This window comes from Arachis ipaensis, chromosome B5 (genome assembly GCF_059453495.1).
Source record: "Arachis ipaensis isolate K30076 ecotype BB chromosome B5, ASM5945349v1, whole genome shotgun sequence".
Lineage (NCBI taxonomy): Eukaryota > Viridiplantae > Streptophyta > Magnoliopsida > Fabales > Fabaceae > Arachis > Arachis ipaensis.
This window is the reverse complement of record NC_142440.1, coordinates 2926675-2952109: the sequence shown is the minus strand read 5'-3', so window position 1 is coordinate 2952109 and position 25435 is coordinate 2926675. Positions and strand designations below refer to the sequence as shown.

General features: G+C 30.2%; 1 protein-coding gene and 1 pseudogene across 1 annotated transcript; both read right to left on the bottom strand.

The window, feature by feature from the left end:
• Positions 1–386: 386 nt before the first annotated feature.
• On the bottom strand, positions 387–1468 carry LOC107642474 (RING-H2 finger protein ATL8). Its single transcript, XM_016345843.3, has one exon. It carries the CDS (start codon positions 1261–1263, stop codon positions 568–570), a length of 696 nt encoding a protein of 231 aa, XP_016201329.1. The 5' UTR covers positions 1264–1468; the 3' UTR covers positions 387–567.
• Positions 1469–15463: 13995 nt separating this feature from the next.
• Positions 15464–17830, bottom strand: LOC148563213 (uncharacterized; annotated as a pseudogene).
• Between the last annotated feature and the right edge of the window lie 7605 nt (positions 17831–25435).

Genomic DNA, 25435 nt, shown 5'->3' with positions numbered 1-25435 from the left:
AGTAGTTTAGTACTATTCGGCAAAGAGCAAACTACCATATATACCTGTGATAAAATAATGGTCAACCAGGAGCTAATTTGTCTTTATCACCTAAACCCTATATAGTTATTTATTACCTGTAACAGTGTCCTTTTGTAATTGTTTAAAGAGGTCCAAATTCCGAAGATTTCAAGTTTCAACTACGTTAGGCAACATGGGGTCTTTTAATCTTTCTCCTAATCATTTACTAATCTCCTTTTCTATAATATCCATTTTGGATCTAATGAGACCATTTCACATGTTATCCACCACCCAAGAACATAAAAAAGATCATTTCATATGCTCAATCTAACTCTACCAATTACATTGGATTAAATTTAAATTGCCAAAATATACACAGCAAGTAGTAACAATAATACTAACAATTGGCAAGGTTTATAATGCGAAAGATTTAGATTGCCCAAATTACAATCTCAACCACCAACAGCTTCCAAGTGATGATGATATTTTAAAAACAAAAAAGAAAAGGTAAAATAATAATGCTAAAAAAGAGCCTACAGATACATACAAAAAACTACAACTGTTTCTTCAAGGCAAGAAACCACTATTATTGTTGGTGTTGCTACTACTACTGTTGCTATTACAGCTGAAACCGCCGCTATTACTGTTACTGTTATTAGTGTTATCGTTAAAAACGGCATTGTCGTCTTCTCTCGACTTCAGCTCAGGTTCATTGATCGCCGCTCTTGCGGCGGAGCTTCCAGCTCCGGTGGCGGGAAACCTCCCGCACTTCTGGCACCTCGCAACCGCTAAAACCTGTCGGCACGAAGGGCAAGAAGAGTGTGATCCAAGCCACGTGTCTATGCAGGCCACGTGGAACCCGTGGCCACACTGCGGCAACACGCGGATCTCATCGCCGGCGGCAAAATCCGAAAGGCAGATCGCGCACTCCGCCGTCACCATCCACCCGGCACCGCTACCGAATCCGGATTCTGGATCTCCTCCGTCAACGTAGGCGAATTTCGGTAACGACTGGAGAACCTTCTTCTTCAATCCTTTGTTGGCGAGAGCCTGACGCGGTGAGGCTCCGGCGGCGGAGCCTCGGCGGAGCCAGGCGCACCTGGCGACGGCGACAAGACCGACGACGCATATGAGGGCGCAGAGGAGAGCTGCGAGGATGACGACGAAGTCGGATTCAAGAGCCACAGCCTCGGGCGGCGGAGCGGCGGCAACGACGGTGGCGTTGTCGGCTGTGGATGTGAGGGATCTAAGAGTACGTGTCATGTGTTTGTGTGAATTAGAGAAAAAGAGAAGAAATTAATGAAACGGTTTGTTAGAAAAGGAAGGAAGGAGGGAGGGTGGTTAAATAATTGTGGAAGAAGGAAGGTTTGAGGATAAGAGTTGGAAGGAGAAGAAGAAGAAGAAGAAGGAGACTTTGGGTCAAGAGAGAGTGGTGGATGGTCCCACTTTGTATTGTGAATGTGAAGAGGCAAGTGGGTAAAGCAGAAGGTAAGGACCTTTTTATGAACCAATTCACTAATTAAGCCTCATTATTATTTTTATTTTATTCATTATTCATATTTATCCATATATATGTTCAATATTAACTATTAAATAAATATTACGTGTTTATATATGTTTATGAAATTTATAAATAAAATATTTAAATTTTTCATCAAATACAACAAAGTAATTATCACTTTTTTTGTTTTTTTTATATCTATTTTAGTTATAAATATAAATTTAATTTGGTTATGTCATTTATAATTTTAATTATTATAAATATAACTCTGAAATTATTATTTTTCGTATTCCCATAAAAGCTATTAATTTCATACATCTAGAGAATGTGTTTAGGTTTAAGTTAACTATGATGTGTTTTAAAAATGCGTGATAAAATTATTATTACTACAAAATTTTAAATTTTTTATTTTAATAAATATATTGAAAATTAAATTTTTCATTTTTTCTCAAAAAAATTTAATTAATAATTTTAACTTATATTTTTAGAATATATTAACTAAATTCTTGTTTATATTAGTATTGATTTTATTTGTATGTTACATATATTCTTAATTTTTATTTCTGCTTTTTTTAATTTTAAACTAATTATTTAACATATTAAAATGGCTAAAAATTAACGAAAAATAAAGAGTATAATTTTTTGTCTTTATTCTTTTTTAATTTAGACAATTTATACCTTAACGATTGAAAAATATCAATTCATTCTTTATTTTTTATTAAACGCATGAGTCATTCTATGAAATTTTTGACATAATATAACTTAAAATACTTACGTGTGACCACGTCATTTATATAATATAACTTTCGTCAGTTTTCCGCGAATGATAACTATTTGATTAGATCATCATTCCTTTACAATATTATTTTGATAATTTTATAGGTAATAAATAATTTTAAATTCTCAATCAAATCATTATCATTTATGTAAGAGAGTAAATACTAAATCATACAAATTAATATTACATGTAAGCATTTGTTATCACTTTTTTTTAAAAATTCTTATAAAAATACTCACATGTCTAACAAAAAAATAAACAGAAAATGAATTACTATTTTTTAATATTAAAATACAATTGAGGAAGAGTAGGGGAACAAAACTACAGAGAATTAAAGCCATGGCCCACCATGTTCTTGATTCTTTCTATAGTTTTCCTACTAAGTACTAACTCTATCTTTTATTTGCCAAATATTATGATTAATAACATTAATTAGTCATAGATGATATTTGTTATATCTTAAAAAATGATGATATACTTCAGGTCATTTTGATTTTCATCAATTTGTCAATCAAGTCATAAGTGTTAATAGTACTAATAAAATAATATTTTAAAAATTATTTAACTGCTTAGTTTATTGGAAAAAATAGTTTCTGTTTGCTTTGTTCTTTATTTTATTAGAACAGTTAATTTCCTTTTTGTTCTCTTCTCTATGTTATTGATAAAATAATTCCTCCTTTTCCTTTCTTAATCTGACTTGTCATGTTTAAACAAGTAGGTAAACCGTGTTTGATTTTCATTTCCCATTCTTGTTTAATAATGAAATGAGATATTTTTTATTTTTAAAATTTAAAATAGTATAGTGGATAACTACATGTCCCTATCAAATCTACTTAATGTATAACTCCAAGTCAATAATGGATTTCAGTGAGTTCTAGAAAATACTCTCAGACACATGTTGTGATTTGTGAGGACTGAAGATATCTTAACTACTTTTCTTAACATAAAGGAGATTTTATAAAAAATTAAACCAATTTCGTTTGCATAAAAATCTCAACGATATTTTTTTTTACTAAAAATTATTTATTAAATTAACTACTGTATGTCTGTATAAATATATACGTGTAGTAGTAAAGTATACTAAAATATAAAATATATAATACATCTAAATATATATATTTAATCATTAAAAAATTATGACAATTACCTATAATAAAAAAATTAGTTTAATTATTTTGTTAGTTTTTATAGTTTTATCAAATTTTTAATTAGGTCTTTATACTTTTTTTTTAATTGAATTTGTACGCTACTTTTAATTTTATAATTACGTCTTTTTGAGTGTATAAAATATTCGAGTTAATTGAATATTTCTTTAAAAACTGAACTGTTTCATAATTAAAAACCTAATTAAATTTTTGATCGCATGTATTTTGAGAAAAATATTCGATTAATTTTAACGTTTTTGATATAAAAATGACATAATTACAAAATTAAAAGTAGTGTAGAAACTCAATTAAAAAGAAAAAAAGTATAGAGACCTAATTGAAAATTTGATAAAACTATAGAGACCAACAGAATAATTAAACCTAACAAATTTTAAAATATTATTTATACATTAAAATTAATTATTAAATCAGTTATAATATATTTATATATATATATATATCTTAATTTATTTTTAGTATATATTTTATATTTTAATATATATTTTTATTTTAGTAATTAATTTTAATAATTATCAACGAATTATAACTTAAATGATATAATCTTTTCATATTCTTCTAAAAGTCACGAGTTTAAATCTCACTTTTAACTAAAAAAAAAGTTAATTTTACTATACGCCTAATATATTGATAAGAAATTAAATATACCAGGTATTTACAACAATACAAAATATCCAAAATTTTGCTACTAAATTTGAAGTTTCGTGTTTGCACTTTGCTACTGTATCTTACCCACCTTGATTAGTATCATCAACTAGTAAGTATTAAAATCCACATATGTACCTTAGTATATTAAACTATGGATTTAATAAATAAAAATAAGGAATAGCATAAGCAAGTGGCCCAAAGTTTTATTTTGGTGTATCTTGGAAAGAAAACAGCGCAAGTTAGAGCAGTTTCGTACCCTGAATTGGAAACCATCCACAGGTTTTAATGTGTGGTTGTGGATATGGCAGTGGCATGCATGTAATTTTATTCAGTTATATATACCAACAAAAATATGCCATTCTTATTAATTTACGTCGTCTAAGCTTAGCTGCAGCAGCAGTACTATTTACTATTTATTATTAATCAAAATGTAATGTTTAACTTAAAAGATAATGGTCAATAATCGATCGTACAGATATTATTTCACGAATCATGTGTACCTGCCATCCGAATATTCTACCTTTGAAATTGTATTTTTCCTATTGTTATATTAATTCATTTTTTTTTTAAATTTACAATAATACCATAGAGGCCAGGTTTTCTCAAAATATAAATTATGAGTTCGTGTCACTGTATATATATGAAGTAGAAAATAAATGAGGAGTTCCTTAATTATCATTCCAACTTCAGTCGCTAACTAGATGTGTCTTTGTCACTATTAATTAATGAATACAACAGATTAAGTTCCTTAATTATCATTCCAACTTCAGTCACTAACTAGATGTGCCTTTCTCACTATTAAATATTAATTAATGAATATAATACATTAATATTGGCCTAGACTTGTTAAATATTAAGTGTAAAGAATATAATAAATTAGTCTTACATTAGAGAAAATAAAAAAAAATAAAAAATTTAATCAAAAGTTAAGTATAATTTTGATTTTTAAGGTATAGGCCAAAATTTTTTTTCGTCTCTATTTTTTTTTATATAAAATTGTCCCTAAAATTTAACTTAGTTTTAAAATCGTCTTTGTCTTAGGGACCAAAATCGTACGGAAATCATGCAGAAGCAAAGACAAAAATGGATCGTCAATGGCTTATTTTTCTTCTTCTGTTCCCCTTCGCACGAACAGAAACACTCTCTTTCTCTTATTTTTTTATTTTATAATTTTTTGTTATGGATAATTTTATCCAAAATTTTAATATTTAAGTAAAAATGACGATTTTAAAATTTAGTTTTAAATTTTAGAGACGATTTTGCATTCAAAAAAGATTGATGAGGACAAAAAAATTTCCGACCTATACTTTAAGAATCAAAATCATACTTAATCCTTTAATCAATTTACAAGATAAAAAACTTATTAATTTAATACATTAAAATTTTAAATTAAATATAACATATTTTTATTTTGTGTTTTCTACCTTAATTTCTGTTCAAAATTTGTCTAGTAGTCGAGAATTCTCTATCCATAGTGGCGCAACAAAACTAAAATTTTACGTCTTTTAATTTTTCAATTGTCATGCTTACATTAGTTTTTTTTTTAAGCGCAGAGTTCATTTAGTTCAATGTTATGTTTATTAAAAAATTTAAAATTTTATAAAAATATCCGAGCACTATAAATGTTACAACAATTATTATATATTTTTAAGTGAAAACTCATGTGCAATTAACTTCATGTGAAATTGATAGTTGAGAGCCGTTAAATTATTTGAATGATTTGACTAAATTTTTGTTTAACGGCTCTCAATTATCAACATCACGTGAAGTTAATTGCACTTTAATTTTCACCATATTTTTATAAACGAAAAAAAGAGTCTATAATATCATTTAATTAGTCATAGAGAAAATTACTATGATTTTTTTCCCTAAGATAATTGAAGGTATCAGAAATCAAAGGTAATTAATTTGAGGGTTAATACTCAAATTCGTCCCTGAAAAATTACGCGATCTTTATTTTTGTCCTCGAATGATTTTTTTAATCAAATTAGTCCCTAAAAGATAAAAAATAAGTCAAATTAGTCATTCTGTCAGTTAGACGATGACGTGGCACGCCACGTGGTAAGTCAACACTACGGTCAACGCCATGTGGCACACCATGTGGCAAGTCAGTGACACGTGGCAGGTCAGTGACACGTGGCATACCTGTGACATGCCACGTGTCACTTGACATGTACAAAATATTTTTTATAGTCAAAATAGTCCTTGAAAGTCTAGATGTAAGTCATTTTCACCCCTCAAATTTTAAAAATTAGTCAAACTAATCCTTATATAATTTTTTTTATTTTCATAATATTAAATTTAAAATATTTTTTGATATTACTAATTTTAATAGAAATGTAATTGACAAACAAAACATTAGTAATTGTATCTTTTCTTCTTAAATTTTTTTTTCAATAAAATTATCTCTCTCCTTTAATTCTTCTCAAAATCTCTCTTATTCTTTTCTATTCTAAAACATTTTTCTTACATACATTTTGCTGGAGTATTTATTAACCTAAACAAAATTATATGCTCGAAATCAAAATTTATGTATGTTAAGCTAAACAAAGTTATACCACTATTTTTTTTACTACATATTTTTTTTGTCCATTACGGTATTACTTACGTATAGAATGTAATGATAGTAATACTTAGAGTCAAAATTTGTGGATCTTCTTGAATTTTGACTCTAAGTATCACTACCATTACATCCTATATGTAAGTAATACCGTAATGGAAAAAAATATATATATAGTAGAAAAAAATAGTGGTATAACTTTGTTTAGGTTAATATACATAAATTTTGATTTTGAGCATATAACTTTGTCTAGGTTAATAAATACATACATTTCAATTTTAAGTATATATATATATTCCAGCAAAATATAATAATGTAAGAAAAATGTTTTAGAATAGAAAAGAATAAGAGAGATTTTGAGAAGAATTAAAGGAGAGAGATAATTTTATTGAAAAAAAATTTTAAGAAGAAAATATACAATTACTAATGTTTTGTTTGTCAATTACATTTCTATTAAAATTAGTAGTATCAAAAAATATTTCAAATTTAATATTATGAAGAAAAAATAAAAAAAAATTATATAAGGACTAGTTTGACTAATTTTTAAAATTTGAGGGATGAAAATTTTGACTATAAAAATCTTTTGTACATGTCAAGTGACACATGGCATGTCACGGGTATGCCACGTGTCACTGACCTGCCACGTCATCGTCCAACTGACAGAATGACTAATTTGACTTATTTTTTATTTTTCAAAGACTAATTTGATAAAAAAAATCATTCAAAGACAAAAATAAAGATCACGCAATCTTTCGAAGATGAATTTGAGTATTAACCCTTAATTTGAGAGAGATTAAGAAGATTATGAAGTAACTAGTGAGATTGTATTTGATTAGTCACACTAAGAGGGATTTCAACATACAATTTGATCCATGACTGGTATATGAATCACATGAACCTTCTTCAATGATACGGATTTATAGTGCTTATAATAATAAATGAATTTCATGAATGAAACTCATGCATTAAGTACAATAATTGGTGGTCACATACAAAGATACCAACAAAACAGAGCAAAATATATAGCAACGTGCACACAAGGTCTCTGCCAAGATACGAATAATAATAGTATATATGCCAAGAACAAGAATATAAGCATACAAGCTAACCAGGTATAATTTAAATGATATAGTTTTCTCATTCTTATTTAGAGATCTCGAATTCAAGTTTGGTTTTTAAGTTTAGAAAAAAAAAAGAAAAAAAGAATACAAGTATACAACACTCAAAAAGTAAAAACAGTTCCATTTGAGTTAGAATTTATTAGCATAATTTTGACTATTTAGAAAAAAAGAATACACTACTAAAAATGGTTTAAGATACAAAAAATATTATTCATACATCAAAATCAACTATTAAAATTAGTCATTAATATATTTGTGTATAAATATATGTGTGATTTAATTTATTTTTAATGTATATTTATATTTTAATATATATTTTATACCGATATAACTAACTTTAATTAATACACACATAGCATAATTATTATGATACTGTGTATTATATATTAAATTATTAGTCATATTAAGTATATACTAAAATCAGTTATTAAAATTAACTATTATTATAAAATATATATTAAAATATAAAATATACATTAAAAATAAATTATATTACACATATATATTTATATATAAATATATTAATAATTAATTATGATAGCTGATTTTTATATATATTTATTATTTTTAATTTGTAATTTTATCTAGAGTCTAGCCAAATACTAGCTATAATTCCGATTCTTTTGGATAAGATCTATGATTCCAAAATCTTGAATTATAACTTGTAATGCTTAATAATCAATTTAAAATACATATATTACGTTTCAGATATTTTACAATTTTTTATTATTTTTTCTATTTCCTAAGATTCTTCTTTTAATCACATAATAATGACCTGTAAAATCACTAACGACTCCAAAATAAAAATTGAAAATTCTAAAAAATGATAAACAAATTAAACTTTAAAGAAAATTGATGTGGGCACAAATCTTGAATTGATTGCATTGGTGATAATGAAAATGTCTCATATCATCATCATAAATTAAGGGATTATTTTTCATGTCTTACAAATCATGTATATGTAAGTATGAGTCATATCATAATGTGCCCGGCCCATAGAATAACGAAATTTATGTGCATGGACAAGAATAAAAAGGTGGCAATAATTAAGACTAATGCACCCAAAATGAAAAGCAAGAGTGCGTATGTCTTTTTAATTTGAAGGCTTTGTTTGTAGCCTTTGATAAGTATTTCCACTGAGTCTTCTATGTCTCATTCAACATGTGCTACGGTCAGTTATCAATAATAATGCAAATAAATAATAATAATAATAATGTTCCCATCTCCAAATCAATGATTGAAACTCAGATATTCATCAAGCCAATGTATGTGACTCTTCATTCCTTTTGCAATTCTATGTGCTCAGCATGTGTGTCGTTCTTAGTTAAGAGTATGTAGTGTATGTTATATATACCAATACCAATGCGGTAGATATTATTAGGGTTCATATATAGTACATTATCCGTGTACAAGTAGGATTTGTACTCCGTATGGTTAGGGTGACAACATGTGCTCTATTCACGGGTATCTAATTTGACTTCATTCAATCGGGTAGGATGCGGGTAGGGTTTTCGTGCGGGTCGGATAGGGTGCGAATTGAGTCTCAACCCTATCCTACCAACCCACATCCTATATATGTATATGTTATATACTTATATAAAAATATATTCCAAGTGGATATTGAACCAAAGACCTCTCACTAAATACAAAAGATCCTTAATCATTAAAAGAAGATTATTAATTGATAATTTAATATCTTTTTTTTAACATAAAAGTCAGTTCTATTTTAAATTATCATCAAATTATATAATAATATTGCATCTTTTTTGTAAACCGCGGGTTAAGAGTGGGTAGGGTTAGGGTTGGGATATTCTCAATCCGCGGGTAGGGTTAGAGTTGACTCCAAACCCTACCCTATCCTAACCATTGCCACCCCTACGTATGATTTCTCACAGTATTTTTCAATCTAATAGATCAAAGATTAATCTGTCACAAATCGAAACTTCATTTAAGGGTTTGTCATTAATCAATAATCAATGAGTTACTGCATACATAAAACAAGATTCGAGTCCCCTTCACTTATTTAAATAAACTAATAAACTAATTATTAGATCAATCTAACTTGATTCATAGTACAGTACTTTCTGTACTTATAGATATTCAATCTATCCCAATTCGCTAATAATTTTACTTGATTTAGATAGAGTCAAATTTAAATATAGAATCAATTTTATTCGTCTAACTCATATTTTTAATATATAATGTGTATGTCTATAAAAATATATATACACATGATAAATAAATATTTTTTAACTCATAAATTCTTTTTACAGGCTAAGTATTTAGTGTCATTAAATTAAGAATTTAATTTCCTAATAATACATAAATAGTATATGATATTATGAAATATGTAAAGACTAAATATTTTTGTTTAAGTGAAAATAATTCTTTTTCCAGACTGAGTTAAGTAGGATTGCATTAAAATAAGGACTATGAATGTAGTTATTATATAAGAACTACTTAGTTTGATTTTGATATGTTTGTGAGTATCACTTTAAGAAATTTATAAAGGGAAGTTGAAGATATATACTTAACATAAAATAACATTACTGGAAATATACACATAGTGCAAATTAAAGAATGTGTGTGTATATATGTTTATATATATATGTATGATGAGTTTGTTAGCATTGCCTAACAAGCAGGTTGGCAAGTAATTAATTAGTAGAAAAAGAGTAATCACTTTTTGTTGAGTAGTCACAATTAATGTTCCAAAGAAGAAGATGAAAGAAGGATATAGTATCATGGTCAGGGGTAGACAAAAGGAGATAAAACCTCCAACAGGTTGGCAATGGCTTCTTATCCTTTAAGGTGGTCATAATCTCATGCCTGCTATTAATTAGAGGGGCTATCTTAATAATTCATAATGCAAGGTGCTGTCCTTTTAGGACTGAAACACCTCTGTCTAGCTCACTTGTTAAGTGTATCTATGTGTTGGATTCAATATGAATTTACTTAGTCACCAGTTAAATTTTTTGAAATTATATTTTATTTTAAATTTTATTAAAATTTAAATCTTAATTTTACACCTGAATCCTCCACAAATGATGATTAAAAATTAATTCTATAATAAAAAATTTGTTAATATTAACTAATTAAAAATTATTTTCTATATTTATTCATATAATTAAAAATTACCTAATTGATTTATGTTTTTATTTTCGTGATCTTTCAGCAATAATGTATTTATAAAGGTTTTTTTAAGTTATTTCACCAAGTAGTAAGTACATAGGTAGTGTTTGGAAGAGAGATAAAAACTAAGAGATCGAGAATGAAAGATAGAGATTGAGAAACAGAAATTAAAATAAGTCTTAGTATTGTGTTTGGTGTAAAGTGGAAGATTGAAATTAATTAATTGAAATGAGGATATTTTATGTATAAAATGTTATAAAAGTTTCAGTCTCTGTCTTAAAAAATTTCAGTCCTATGTGTCTCTAACTTTTGAAGGTACTGAAATTTTGGGGATAGAGACCGAAATTTTAATATCAATTTTTAGACTAACAAACATAATATTGAGTCCCAGTCTCCGAATATCCGTTTTAATACCTCAAAACAAACGTTATCTAAAAAAATTAATACTTTTTAATTAGTAAAAGAGTTAACCGTTAGTCATATAAAAAAATATAAAAAATCTAAAAATAATAAAAATATATAAAATTTAAGTAAATTAGTTATTATTAAGTAAAACAAATTAAAAAATATAATATTTAATATTTAGAATTAAATTTTAATATTTAAAATTTAAAATTTAAAATATAAAATTTAAGATGAATGGTGACGAACGAATACAGGTATAGTTTTTGCCTGTGATTATTTGAATAGTGAATTAGTGGGTAAAATTTAATTTATATTTTTTGTTAATAACTTTGTATATATAGTATTTATATCTGGAACTGGAAGATATTTTAAAAAAAATTATATATATATTTCGAATAGGAATGCATTCTTTTAAGTCATTGTGTAATAATATATATCTGAGCACGTTTAGTTTAAAGTTATGATGGTGATTCAAATAGATGTGTCTCTGATTCTGAATCTAAAAGTATCTTTGAATTTTTTGTCAAAAGAAATGGCATATACAATCATATATATAGTGAGTAGTGACATGGTCCTAATACCTATAACCGTGTTTAATCTTTTACTAAAATTTGCCAATTCAATATCAACTTTTTTCTAAGGTGCATATAATAATAATAATTGTGCATATGGATGTTGCTTTATAATGACTTGCTTTTTCTATTTGAAGTAGGTATTATTTCCCGGGCCTAATAATAATATTTTATTGGGAGCTGCACATAAAAGTTCGAATTCTCAATAAAAAATATAGAATTTATACTAATACTAATAGTAGTGTGTGTGAGTAAATGTGTGTTGTGTAATATGTAAGATAAAAAAAATATTATATATTTAGATTTAATTTCCTTTTTCTTTTTAAATTTTATTTCATCTACCTCCCTTTTACAATTTAACACATTTAATAATATTAGGTATAACTTCAATCCTTACCGTGAGAAATTATATCCAAAAAAAAAAAGTTATATCCTTAGTTCTTTATGGATGATAATATAAATAATTAGATGTTTAAAACTTTTAACTTCCAACTAATTAGTTTTTGAAAAAAAATAATTAATTAGTTTTTTATAATAGTAAATAGTAGATATATAATATTTTTTATTAATTTATCAGATAAAATTTAACAGTAGTATTTATATGTACTATTATACTTACTATAACGTATTTATTTATATGAAAAATTATCATACAAATAATAATTTTTAGAACAAAATTTCACTTGTTTTAATAGGATTCATTATAAATAAAGAATAATTGATAAAGATTTTATAAAAATTTAAAAAATAATAAATATTTTATTGTCCAAAACTATATTATTTTTATGTTCACCGACAGTAATAGAATATGCACCACTGTAAATAACGAAATATATTAATAATTCCATTTCGTTTCACATTTTCTATTAACAAAAGGACATACTATATGTCAACTGTTTGTTATCGTAGAAGACTTAATTAATACTTTTTTTTTTCAAGAACTAATTAATCCAAAATCACAATTTTCGAAGATTAAATTGTCACTTTAATTATAAATATATAATTGAGTAGTCTTATAAATTTGTATCGTCCAACATCTACTTTACGGAATATGCCACGAAGGAACAACAAATTTGAAACAAATAAATAGATTAAAAAAAATTGCACTATTTTTTCTAATTTGAAGTTAATAAAAATCATCTGATAAAATTCTTGAGAATCTAATTTCCGTGTATGGAAAATCATAATTGACGATCACAATCACAATCACAAACACATAGTGTGTTGACCAAAGATATATATGCACATGCAACTTAGGTGGCTTTACACCAATAGTAGTGAATAGTTAATTACGTGTTGTTCTTATATTAAACTTTCTAAACCTTTTTATAGGCATCACTACTATTATACCGTGGCATTCTTTGAATATAAACATCTTACGTCAACTCAAAATATATACTACTAAATTCAAGATCATCTTTTCTTTGTCTCTCTCTTTCCATCAACAATTAAGCTAAGGTTCGCTTCCTTTTTCAACCTTTTTGTTTGTGCGATGCATAAATATTCACCATTATTGGCCCCATATATAGGTAGTGATGATGATATCGCAATATATTCAAGGCATGTTCAAATTTAGGTAACTAATTTCCTTCTTCTACTACTACATTACATGCCTAATTCCTTGGCCAATGTTTGTTGACCATCCAGTTCAACCATTCACTCGTGAAAATGATACAAAAAATAATAATCTAATTAATGATGTTAGGGTTTCATTGTTTATTACTTAATCAAATATTTGTGTTTATCTATGTTTTTTAATATAATGAATGGAATAATTCTATTCTTTTGCTATAATGTGATGCTATATATGGTTAAATTTGTTTTGATAAAGTTTTTATTTTTTAAAAATAGTATTATATATATTTAGTAAATTAAATTAAAAATAATTTTTAATAAATATAAGTAATAATAATAAATGCATTTGATAAAATATTTTTTAAAATTTAAAAATATTATAGTAGATATAAATGTAAAAACTAAATTTGAATATTAATTAATATACGAAGTTATATTAAACTTTTTAATTTTAATAAGTACAAGTTATCTTTGAAAATCTTTATTTTAGGTGGAATAATATTCCAAATAAGTCTCCATAAAATTTACGATCGGACATATTTGTCCCCAATAAAATTTAACTAAGATTTTAACCTTGAGGTTTTTAGTTATAGAGCAGATATGTCTCCATGTCAGTTTGACCCGGTCAGGACTAACGGTGATGTCTGACGTGGAGGTTAACAGGCTGATGTGTTTGGTTAAGTGTGATGTGTCACCTCCAAGACAATTTGGTCCCCATCCAAGTTGGACAAAACGACGTCGTATTGGATCTTGGAGCAAACGACGTCGTTTCGTGGAGGACAAATAAGTCCCCATCAGAAAAGACAGAGTAACGAAATGGCGCCGTTTTAACTGCGGGACCAATTTAAAATTAGGTTGTCATCTTCAACTCTTGCAGCTTTATGTGGTGAGAGATGTGCAGTTGATGATGACTAGTGGAGGCACGACGTCAATTGCAAGTCGGAGACGAGGTGGAAGAAGTATTAGTGATGAGCTGACGGTTGACAGTGCGACGACTGGATTCGCGAGGGGCTGACTGAGAAAAGGAGAACATCCCAAGTGTAAGTGCAGAACATATGCTGTAATATGCAGGTCTCGTACACCAGAAAATTCGAATAGGTTGTTCTTTGGTTGTCCTCACTTTAAGGTATTCTAGAGTCATTTTGTTGTGGTATAGTTGTGATAATTGCCGTGGAACTGTAGAGTTGATTGTCATTCTTATTCTTGTTACAGAAAAAGTAAGGTTATTGTGATTTTTTTGCATGGTTTGATGAGATATTTGGATACGCTGGTGTAGTCGACGGGCATAAATTGGCTTCTGTCGACACTTGTGCGGGTGAAGAATGTATTGTAAGTTTGAAGGATAGCATGAGGAGAGAGTGAAGCAGTTGGAGGATCTGTTGTTGAAGACGAATGAGGATAGCCAATTTGTGAATAAGTATACTGTTTTTGCTTTGTTTAAAGGTGTAATAATTGGTGCATTGTTAGTTGTGGTTGTGCTTTGTATCTATGTCGTGGCTGTTTAGGCAAGCTTTATTCTATGTTAATTATCAAATTATTGGATTGAAATGTCTCATTATATTTAGATGGATATGCATGAAGTCAATTGTAGTGAAATAGTATAAAAGAAACACATTAATTTTAGTTTGTTTCATCTATTTATCAAAATGGTAACATAACTGAGAATCAAAACATTTTAACCACACAAATAGTTAAGTTCAGTAGCAACATAAACCAAAATAAACAAAAGAAGGTTTATTTTCTTCAATATAAACTAAACCAAACCAACACAAATAAGAAAAGGTCTATTTCCTCCAACATAACAAAATATTTTGTGTTATAACTAACACAACAAGTTTCACACTAATTCTTAAAAGCATCATTTTTTGAAAGAATTCGTCCAACATGCTGGGTCAAATTTGGTTAGGTAAGCCCATGCATCCTCATTGACCTTCTTCAGTCTATTCATGTGTTGCCTGAACTCTGCATACGTACTACTCTTAGCACAAACCCATACAACATTCTTCAACTACTTGCTCTTGTACTTGTTAGTGAAATTCTTCCAAATATACCTAACACAGTTTTTATGATGCGTGTTCAGTATAACCTCTTTCAAAGTCGGCTTTAGACCCTATATAACATTGCATAATGTTATAACTAAATTAAATGGTAGAACTAAAATAAAGGGTATAACTAAATTAACAAATAATCAAAATTAATTACATTAAAAGTCATTAAAAAAGTAATCGAAATTAATCGATACCTTTTTCTGATCATTGATGAAGTTCCACCCTTCAACTACAACAAGGCTCCAGTCATTTTGCAACAATTCTAGAAACCATTTCCAGCTTTCTTTCGTCTCACTAGCAACTACTGCGTATGCAATCACGTATAAATAATTGTTGGCATCTTGTGCTACTAGTGATAGTTGTTGTCCTCCATAATACTCCTTCAGGAAGCAATCATCTAACCCTATCATTGATCGACAGCCAGCCCTAAACTCCTGTTTACAAGCATCTAAGCACACATACAACTTGTCAAATAGTGGAGGTGACTAAAGAATATGCTTCATCACTAAAAGGGCAATTGAACCAGGATTGCTTCTGTGTAGTTCTTGCAGGTAGTCTCTCACCTTTTCATATTAAGACTTCTCATTACTAACATACCTCTCTCTTACCATTTTCAAACTCCTGATACAACATCTTGTCACTAATTATCACATTATAATCAATTTTAATATGATCCCATGCCTCTGTATGGATTAGTCTTGACTGACTTAGAAGTCTTTTTGACAATTTGTCTGCATTCTAATTTTGATCTGCCATGTTGCTTCCAAACTCTCTTCCACAAGTATGCACGGAATTAAAAGTCTTAATCTGGTAGCCTCCAGACCTTGAGTTCCTAGCACAGTAAATAATCCAAAGACAATTATTTTTCTCATATTGTTCTTTATCACCCCTTCCTCAGATCCTGTCTTTCTAGCATTTTGGTTATGGCCACTTTGAACTCCATCAGTTACAATAACATCAGTCACCTTATCAGGGTTACGTTAGTTTGAATTAGCTTAAGCCAATTTTTTCTTAGTTACAATGTCATCAGCTGCATTTTCATCTTCAACAACATTTATCTCAGTAGACACCACACTACTATTACCAATAACTTCAGAAGCATTGTCAGTTTCACCTATATTTGATGCATCTTCCTTTGCCGTAGCTTCTCTTTTAGCTCTCAGTCTTGCTTTTGCTTTCTCCTTTTGTATCTTCTTTTCAACCATGAATCCTCCATGAACACATGCTGCTTTCACCCTCCTCTTATCATTCTTGATATAAGAATATTTTTCTACCTTCAACTATAGTGTAGTCTTTTAGAGTATTTTTGAACTGTTCTAAAGTCTCAAACTCCATCTTCAGCTGAAATTATAATTTTTTAAATTCTGTATTTGGATCATACTGAGACCAATCAAATCTATCACCCCATTCATCACTTGAGTTTGGAGGGGTCAAGAATGCCTCTGACTCATACTCAAAATCTATGTCTGAGTCATCCATTGGTTCCACTTCAATCTCCTCTTCAAAAGTTGAAGGCTTTTTAGGACCAGTCCAATTAATTTTATTGGGTCCATTATTGTCATTTGGTTTTGGTTCATCTCTACCAAACCCAACGACACTTGACCCAGCATCACTCTTCTTCTTCACATTAGGCCCACTTCCACCACTTACAGCATATTTTTCTTTCTTATCCCCTGCCCTTTTACTTCGAGTCTTAGCCTTGGTATCTTTGCTAACATTGATACAAGGCTTTGTAGTTTTTACTGTAGTTTTTTTTTTATCATGATCACCTTTTTTCCCTTTTCGTCCACTCTTTTTTTTTATCACACTCCTCATCCTCACTTGAATCAGAAAAATCATAGCTTGAAGGTGGGGACTTATATGACTCATCTTATGTAAATCATACCCATCATCATCACTTGAACTATTTTCAATGTCTGCATCATTGTTCAACCCAGCATTCTTAACAACTACCTCCTCAATATCCTCATTATTATTGGATAATATCTTCTCCATCCTTTCCAATATCGGATGGTCAAAATAAATGTAAAATTCATCCGTATTTTTATTCTGTATCTTATTCTTCTACATGAGTCTAATTTTTTTATCTCCATGAATAGGATGTAAACGAGATTCTAGGGTTGCATATGTGGGATCAACCAGTACATAACTTTGTAGTCATGGTATCTCAACTCCAGAAAAAGTTTCTTCAAGTCAAAGAAGAAAATGAGGTCAACATCCATCGAGGATAACTTTTTCACGTTTCCATTAATGTAGACCAGGACACCGTTGTTATCTCGAACAAAGTTCCTATCATAATGAAACACAGGGACCCCATTTTCGGACATCTAAATGCTAACAAACAATTCAGATGTCAACATCAGTACCACCTTTTATTGGTTTATTCACATAATGAATGTATAAAGGGATTCTAACTAAATAAAGAGGTACAATACATTCTCTATTTTATCCACTATCACTAATCACTACAACTATCCATAACAATGCACGTACATGAAATCAGAAATTCAAAAACACTTTCGACTAACCTTGATCAATGGGGTATGGAACCAACTGCCGTCACGACCTCCGTCACAACCACTTTTACGATCAACTAGAGCAATGACTATGGATAATGTTGATGGAGATATGGAAGGGTTTCTTTGTGAAACCTAGCAGCGCTAACGAAGTATGGAGTAATTTTACCACACGATTGAATATGAGAAGACTTATGCATCAAATTGGTCCCCCAGTTAAAATGGTGCCATTTCGTTATTCTGCCTTTTTTGGTGGGACTTATTTGCCCTCTACGAAACGACGTCGTTTGCCCCAACATCCAATACGACGTCGTTTTGTTCAACATGGATGGGGACCAAATTGTCCTGGAAGTGACACGTCGCACTTAACCAGACACGTCAGCCCGTTAACCGTCATGTCGGAAGTCACCATTAGTCCTGACCGAGTCAAATTGATATGGGACGTATCTGGTATATAATTAAAAATTTCATGATCAAAATTTTATTTAAATTTTGTTGGGACAAATGTGTTCAATCGTGAATTTCTTAAGGATCTATTTGGAGTATTACTCTTTTAGGTGTATTCAAAAGGACCCCTATCTTTTAAAATTTACAAGTACAAATATATAATCTTTTTTATTTATTAAACATAAAATAAAGAATTTATATTTTTAAAAAGTACAATCATCTTTTCAAAAAATTTTCTAAATCAAGTATTAATATTTGTGATTTAAGTATTTTACATTAACCATACTTATTATTGTCTACAAAAGTAACTTTTAAGAATAGTTATAATTAGGTAAACATGCGTATATAATTGTATTTATATAGAATTAATAGTTAAAATCGTTAAATAATTTAATATATTTGATTAAATTATTATTTAATAAATTTTAATTATCAATTTTATGTAAAGATCCATAATTGTAAGGGAATTGTCACCTTATAATTAATTTGGTGTTAAGGAAGTGCTAACATAAATGATGCATGTATATGGGTCGGTTTATGGTGAGGGAAGAGGTGGAGTTTCAGTCCGATATAGTGGTCCAAACTCCAAAAGAATGATGGCGGATTGGGCATACCTACAAAGATTTCAACGATCATAAAGTTAGTAAAAGTTGAAAAGATGAAGATTAGGATTAGGATTAAAAATGTTGGTACCTTAGCTTGAAGCAAAGTCATACCCACTTGTTTATAGTGTTCGTTCAAAATCCAGGAAAAATGTATAGTAAAACCGGTGCATATAGATATTTCCCAAAAAACTTTCAGGCACAGCACTACTAAGGTGGTGTTGGTAATAATGTTGTTCTTGTTTGTGAACATGGTCCATATTGAGAATGAAGTTGGTTGTTGGTGACATGGGAGACAATTAATCACATCTTGATGATGTTCATTATATATTCTCCTTATCATATCATAGTAGGAGAGGAGGTTCTTGAGTGCCCTGTGGTTTTGAACCGGTGGAGTGTGGGTCCATCACCACCTTCATTATTTGTGCACGAGGTTCATTATTATGGAAAATATTTAGTAACAAAAAAATAATTTAAAATTTTTTTTATTTAATATTTATTAATTATTTTTAAAATTAATAAATGACGGTTTATTTTTTAATTACCTAGCACTATAGGAGTAAGAGATTTGAGGATTAAGTAAGATTTTGGTCTCTAAGATAGGGACTGAAAATTTATTTTATCTTTATTTTTTTTTATTTATAAAATCATCTTTAAAGTTTAACTTAGTTTTAAAATATTTTTTTTATCAAACTTTTAATTTTTATTATCAAATTATCTCTAACTAAAAAAATATAAAATAGAAAAAAAAGAAAACGTGTTAAGGGGGAATTGGAAAAGGGAAAACGTGTTAAGGGGGAAGGGAGGGGGGGGGGAGGAGGGTTTCACGGAAGAAGAGGGGTAGGAGGGGGGTGGGGGTGTTCAGGGAAGAAGAGAGGGAAGGGAATCTGTCGCCAACCCTCAAGAGTGCCGTCATCCCTCGTGATTTGCACTGCTGCAGTGCCTCCCTCGTGATTCGCAGCGCTGCTGACCAACACAGCGCCCTCCTCATCGTGATTTGCAGCCCGCCACCACCGCATTGCCATTCTCATCGCAATTCGTGGCGTCGCCACCACTGCCGCAGTCCTTTCCACGCAATCCGCCACCACCATCGCAACTCTCCCCCCCTCGCGATTCGCAGTTCACCACCGCAGCCCCTCCTCCCCGCTACTGTCGCAGCCCTTTTCCTCGTGATTCACAGATCACCTGCTCTCCCTCGAGGTCTCTGCAGTGCTGTTTCTATTTTTTATTCCTTTTTTCTTTAATTTTTCAAATTTAAAGGAAAGTGTTTTGCTTCTATTTATTCCATTGTTGTTGTTGTTGTTGTTGTTGTTGTTGTTGTTGTTGTTGTTGTTGTTGTTGTTGTTGTTGTTGTTGTTGTTGTTGTTGTTGTTGTTGTTGTTGTTGTTGTTGTTGTTGTTGTTGTTGTTGTTGTTGTTGTTGTTGTTGTTGTTGTTGTTGTTGTTGTTGTTGTTGTTGTTGTTGTTGTTGTTGTTGTTGTTGTTGTTGTTGATACTTCTGGTTACTTCTGTTTATTCTTTTTTATTCTATTGTTGTTGTTGATTCTTCTGGTTACTTCTGCTTCTGTTTCTTTTGTTGGAGAGGAAGACAAGACTCTGCTTTGTTGCCTTCTGTTTCTTCTATTACTCAATGTGTATTGTCTTATTTATTTTCTAGCTGCCTTGTTTATCTGCTTTTATTATTCATGTGTATTGCTTCTGCTTCTGCTTCTTGTCGTGTTTATCTACTTCTGGTTGCTTCTGGTTCTGCTTCTGTGATGGAGAAAAAGAAAAGGAAGAATAGAAAATGAGGATTTTGGGGAAGAAAGGAAAGGGTATTTTGGTTTACGATTTTAAAATTAAGTTAAACTTTAGTGATGAATTTGTAAGTAAAAAAAGTTAGGAACGAAAAATTTTTTTTAGGCCCTACCTTAAAGACTAAATCGTACTTGGGTGTAAATAGATTAGAATCTTTACAACTTATGGGATTCTAGAGATTTAGTCTCAAAATATAATAAAATAACATTTATATTGAGAAAATCTATTTGAGATTTGACAATAAAATAATTTAACTATTTGAAATTCTTGGGTGAAACATCTAGTATCTTTATAAGAGTAAAGTATCATTTTTTTCTAAATATTTGGGGTAAGTTCTATTTGTGTCCCTAACGTTTAAATCATCTTATTTATATTCCTAACGTTTGTAAAAGTGATTCAATGTTATCCTGCAGTCAATTACACATCATAAACTTTAGTTAGAATTCTGAAAATCTCTTCTTAAAAGAATACAAATGTCTAAGATAGAACCGATGATCCACTCCGAATAATAGCTCATCAAAAGTTGAAACTAATCCCTGTAACATTTACATAATTCACTTTTTAGGGATATGATTGAATCTGAATACAAATAGTGTGTACAATATTGAAATTGAACACATCTAAATGAAACCTAATTGAAAATGAATATATCCAAGTGAGAATAATTAAAAAATACAATCTGATCTGTAAGTATAATTGATAGTAGGATAACATTGAATCACTTTTATAGACGTTAAAGATACAAATAGGACAATTTAAAAGTTAGAAATACAAATAGAATTTACCTCAAACATTAGGAATAAAAACGATACTTTATATTTTTTACAATCATGTTATATCTACACAAATACTAGGCCTAACACTTGCTTTATAATAAGCAAGTTGAGCCAGCTGTCATAACTGAATCAGTTAACTTGTAGTTATTGTAAGAAACTAGTTGATGATAGTAGGGGTGTTTATAAAAAAACCAAAATGTAGTTAACTGGTTAAAAAATTATAACCACCTTTTAGTTAACTAGTTTAATAAAACAATTTTAAAAATCATATTCATATTTTTTAGAATTGGTTAACCAAAGGTGAAAACTCAGGTGAAGTGGACCTCACGTGAAGTTGATACCTCAGAGTCGTTAGATGAAAATTTAGTCAAATCAGTCAAATCATCTAACGGCTCTGAGGTAGCAACTTCATATGAAGTCGACTGCATCTGAGTTTCCACCTCCAAAACCAAATTAAAAAAACCGATTTTTAACCGATTAACCAAAACCAAAACCAAATTAAAATCAAAACTTAATTTCAAAACCAAATTACATACTCTCTCTCTCTCTTTCCCTCCCTCTCCGCCTTCCTCTCTCTTTCTCTCTCCCTTCCTTCTTTCTCTTCTCTCTCTCTCTCTCCCCCTCCCCCCCTCTCTCTCTCTCTCTCTCTCTCTTCTGTGTCCACTTTTCCCTCTATTTCTCTCCCTTCTCCCTCTCTCTCCCCCTTCCTTCCCCCTCTCTCTCTCTCACTCATTTTCCTCTTTATCTCCTCTCCCATTCTCTCTCTTTTCCCTCTCTCTCCGCTTCTCTCTCCCCCCTATCTCTCTCTTTCCCTTTCTTCCTCTATTTCTCTCTCTCCCCTCTCCCTCTTCTCTCTCCCCTCCCCCTCTCTCTCTCTCCACCTCGTCTTTCTTTCTCTCTCCCTTGTCTCTCTATCCTTCTCTCCCCCTCTCTTCCCTTCCCCCCTTTTCTCTCTCTCTCTCTCTCTCTCTCTCTCTCTCTCTCTCCTTCTCTCCCTCTCTCTTTCTCTCATTCTCTCTCTCTCCATCTCCCCCTCCTTTCTCTCTATTCCTCTCTCTAATCATCTCTCTCTTTTTTCTATCTCTCCTCCTCTCTCTCTCCCCTTCTCTATCTCTCTCCTCTCCTCTCCTCTCCTTCTCTCTCTCTCTCTCCCATATCTCTCTCATTTTTTCTCTCTTTTTCCTTCTCTCTCTCTCTCTCTCCTTTTTTCTTCCCTTCTCTTTCTCTCTTTTTTTCTCTCTTTATCTCTCTCGCTCCTCTCTCTTTCCTTTTCTTCTTTCTCTCTCTCTCTCTCCCATTTTCTCTCTCTCATCTTCTTCCTCTCTTTCTTTTCTCTCCTTCTCCTCTTTCTTTTCTTACTCTCTCTTTTCTCTTTCTCTCTTAACCTTCTCTCAATCTCTATCCCTCTTCTATCTCTTTTCTCTCCTTCTCTCTAAATCAAGAGAGAAGAGAGAGAGGAGGAGAAGATAGAGGAGGAGAAAGAAAAAAGGAGAGAGATAAAAAGAGAGAAGAAGGATAGGAGAGAGAGAAGAAGAGAGAGAAAGAGGACAAAGAGGGAGAAAGAGAGAGGGGGAGAGAGAGAGGATGGAGAGAGAGACAGAAAAAGAGAAGGAGAGAGAGAAAAGAGAGGAAGGGAGAGAGAAGGAGAGAGGGAGAGAGAAAGATGGAGGGGAAAGAGAGAGCATGGGGTGAGAGAGGGAGAGGAGGATAGAGAGAAAGAAAGGGGAGGAGGAGAAAGAAGGGAAGGAGAGAGAGAGAGATAGATAGAGAGGAGGGGAGAGAGAAAAGAAAGAGAGGAGGAGAGAGAAAATGGGAGAGAGAGAGAAGAGGAGAGAGATAGAGGAGGGGGGAGAGAGAGAAATGGGAGAGAGGGGAGAGAGAGAGAGGAAGAGAAAGAGAGGGGAGGGGAAAGAGAGAGAGAGAAAAGGAAGATGGAAGAGGAGGGGGAGAGAAAAGTAAAGAGATGGAAAGAAGGAGATAAGAAAAAGTTACTCGTATCATTTAGAAAGAAAATTATTTATATTAAAAAATTATTTATAGAAAATACTGAAAAGAGATAAGAAAGAAAAAGGAACGAAAGCAATGGAAGAGATTTCATTATTTATAAATGTTACTCGTATTATTAGAAAGAAAAAGAATTTAGATTAAAAAAAGGTTTAAAAATTTGGATTTTTGTATGTAAAAATATTAATTTGTGTAAATATATATTTTTATATGTAAAAACCAATTTTATAATTTATAGTATAAAAACCAATTTTTTAGTATAAAAATCGGTTTTTTAATATAAAAACCGATTTTTCTATATAAAAATCGGTTATTTTTTAAAAATTGATTTTTGCTTTAATAACCAGTTAAAAATTGGTTTTGAATTTTACTAATCGGTTAATAACCGATTTTATCATGTAAAATCAATTTAGTTAATTAATCAATACTATATTTTTGGTTAACTAAAAAATTGGTTTGATTTTTGTATTAACCAAACTATAAACACTCCTAGATAGTAGTATATGTAGTTAAGCAGTTAGAGTAGCTAAGCGGTATATGTAGTTAAGTAGTTAGAGTAACTAAGCTTATGATTCTGAAACAAGTTATATATATAAGTGTAACGTGTACTTGAAGTAAGGCCATGATTCTGAAATTAGAGTTCATATTCAGAAGATCCCAAAATTTTGCTCATGCAATCTCTCTTCTCTCACTTAATATAATTTAGAATATGTTAAGACTTAATATAATTTAGAATATGAGAATACGTCACTTCAAACCATGTCTATATGACTAAATATATGTGGGAAGAGAGAGTAAGTTATCTTGTTTTTTCGCTTTTAATTTGTGAGTTATAGGATGAAAAAATTTTAATTTATTATAATATAAAATTAAAAGATTAAGTCAATTTTAGTATTAATAAGTTTTAAATAGGCTCATTTTTTTGGTTATTGGAGAGAAGAATGTGTTGTACTGAGCTATGGGATAAAGGGGTGCTTAACGTTATTGTGGGACAGAAATTTCTGACATGCTAAGGTAACAAGTCGGACCATGCGACTTGTATGAGAGAGAAAATAGAATTTACAAATCGGACGGTCCGATTTGCAAGGAGGAAAATTCGAATTTTGAATGTAGCAAATCGGACTGTCCGTTCTGTTTTTTTTTTTATATATAAATTGTTAATCAATTCGAACCGTCCAAATTGTATAGTTTAATTTTTTTTGAATTATCTGAAACTACTCGATAGGTCCAAATTGTGCAGATGCATTTATATAAAATTGGGCAACACAATAATAAGGGAGTAGGTAGTCTAATTCAAACATTACCATTGAATTAAATTTTCTCTCTCTCTATATATATATATTTCTAACTATTAGTTACTTATTATCGTTTCTTAACTTTCTAACTATTAAATTTTTAATAATAATAATTATAATTTTCAATTAATAATAATAATAATAATAACAATAATAATAATAATAATAACATGTATAAACATTCTCAGTTTTCACGTTGAACTAGTAGTACTAACAGCAACAACAATTACTATTATAACTCTCAAATACTAAATCGGAGGGTGTGACTACATGCAGCAAAGCCTTATGCTGGGTTATGGGGCACAGTTGCGGGGAGCAACATCAACGCAACATGTGGTGGGAGAGGGACAGATCGAACCCTCCGATTTGTTGCAACAATGCGGACCCTCCGATTTGGCTTCGAAATTTCGGACCGTCCAATTTGTCTATAACTAATCCCACAAATTAGTAAAGCTCACCTGCACCCCCATATCCCCGTCCTACCCCAATCCTTCCT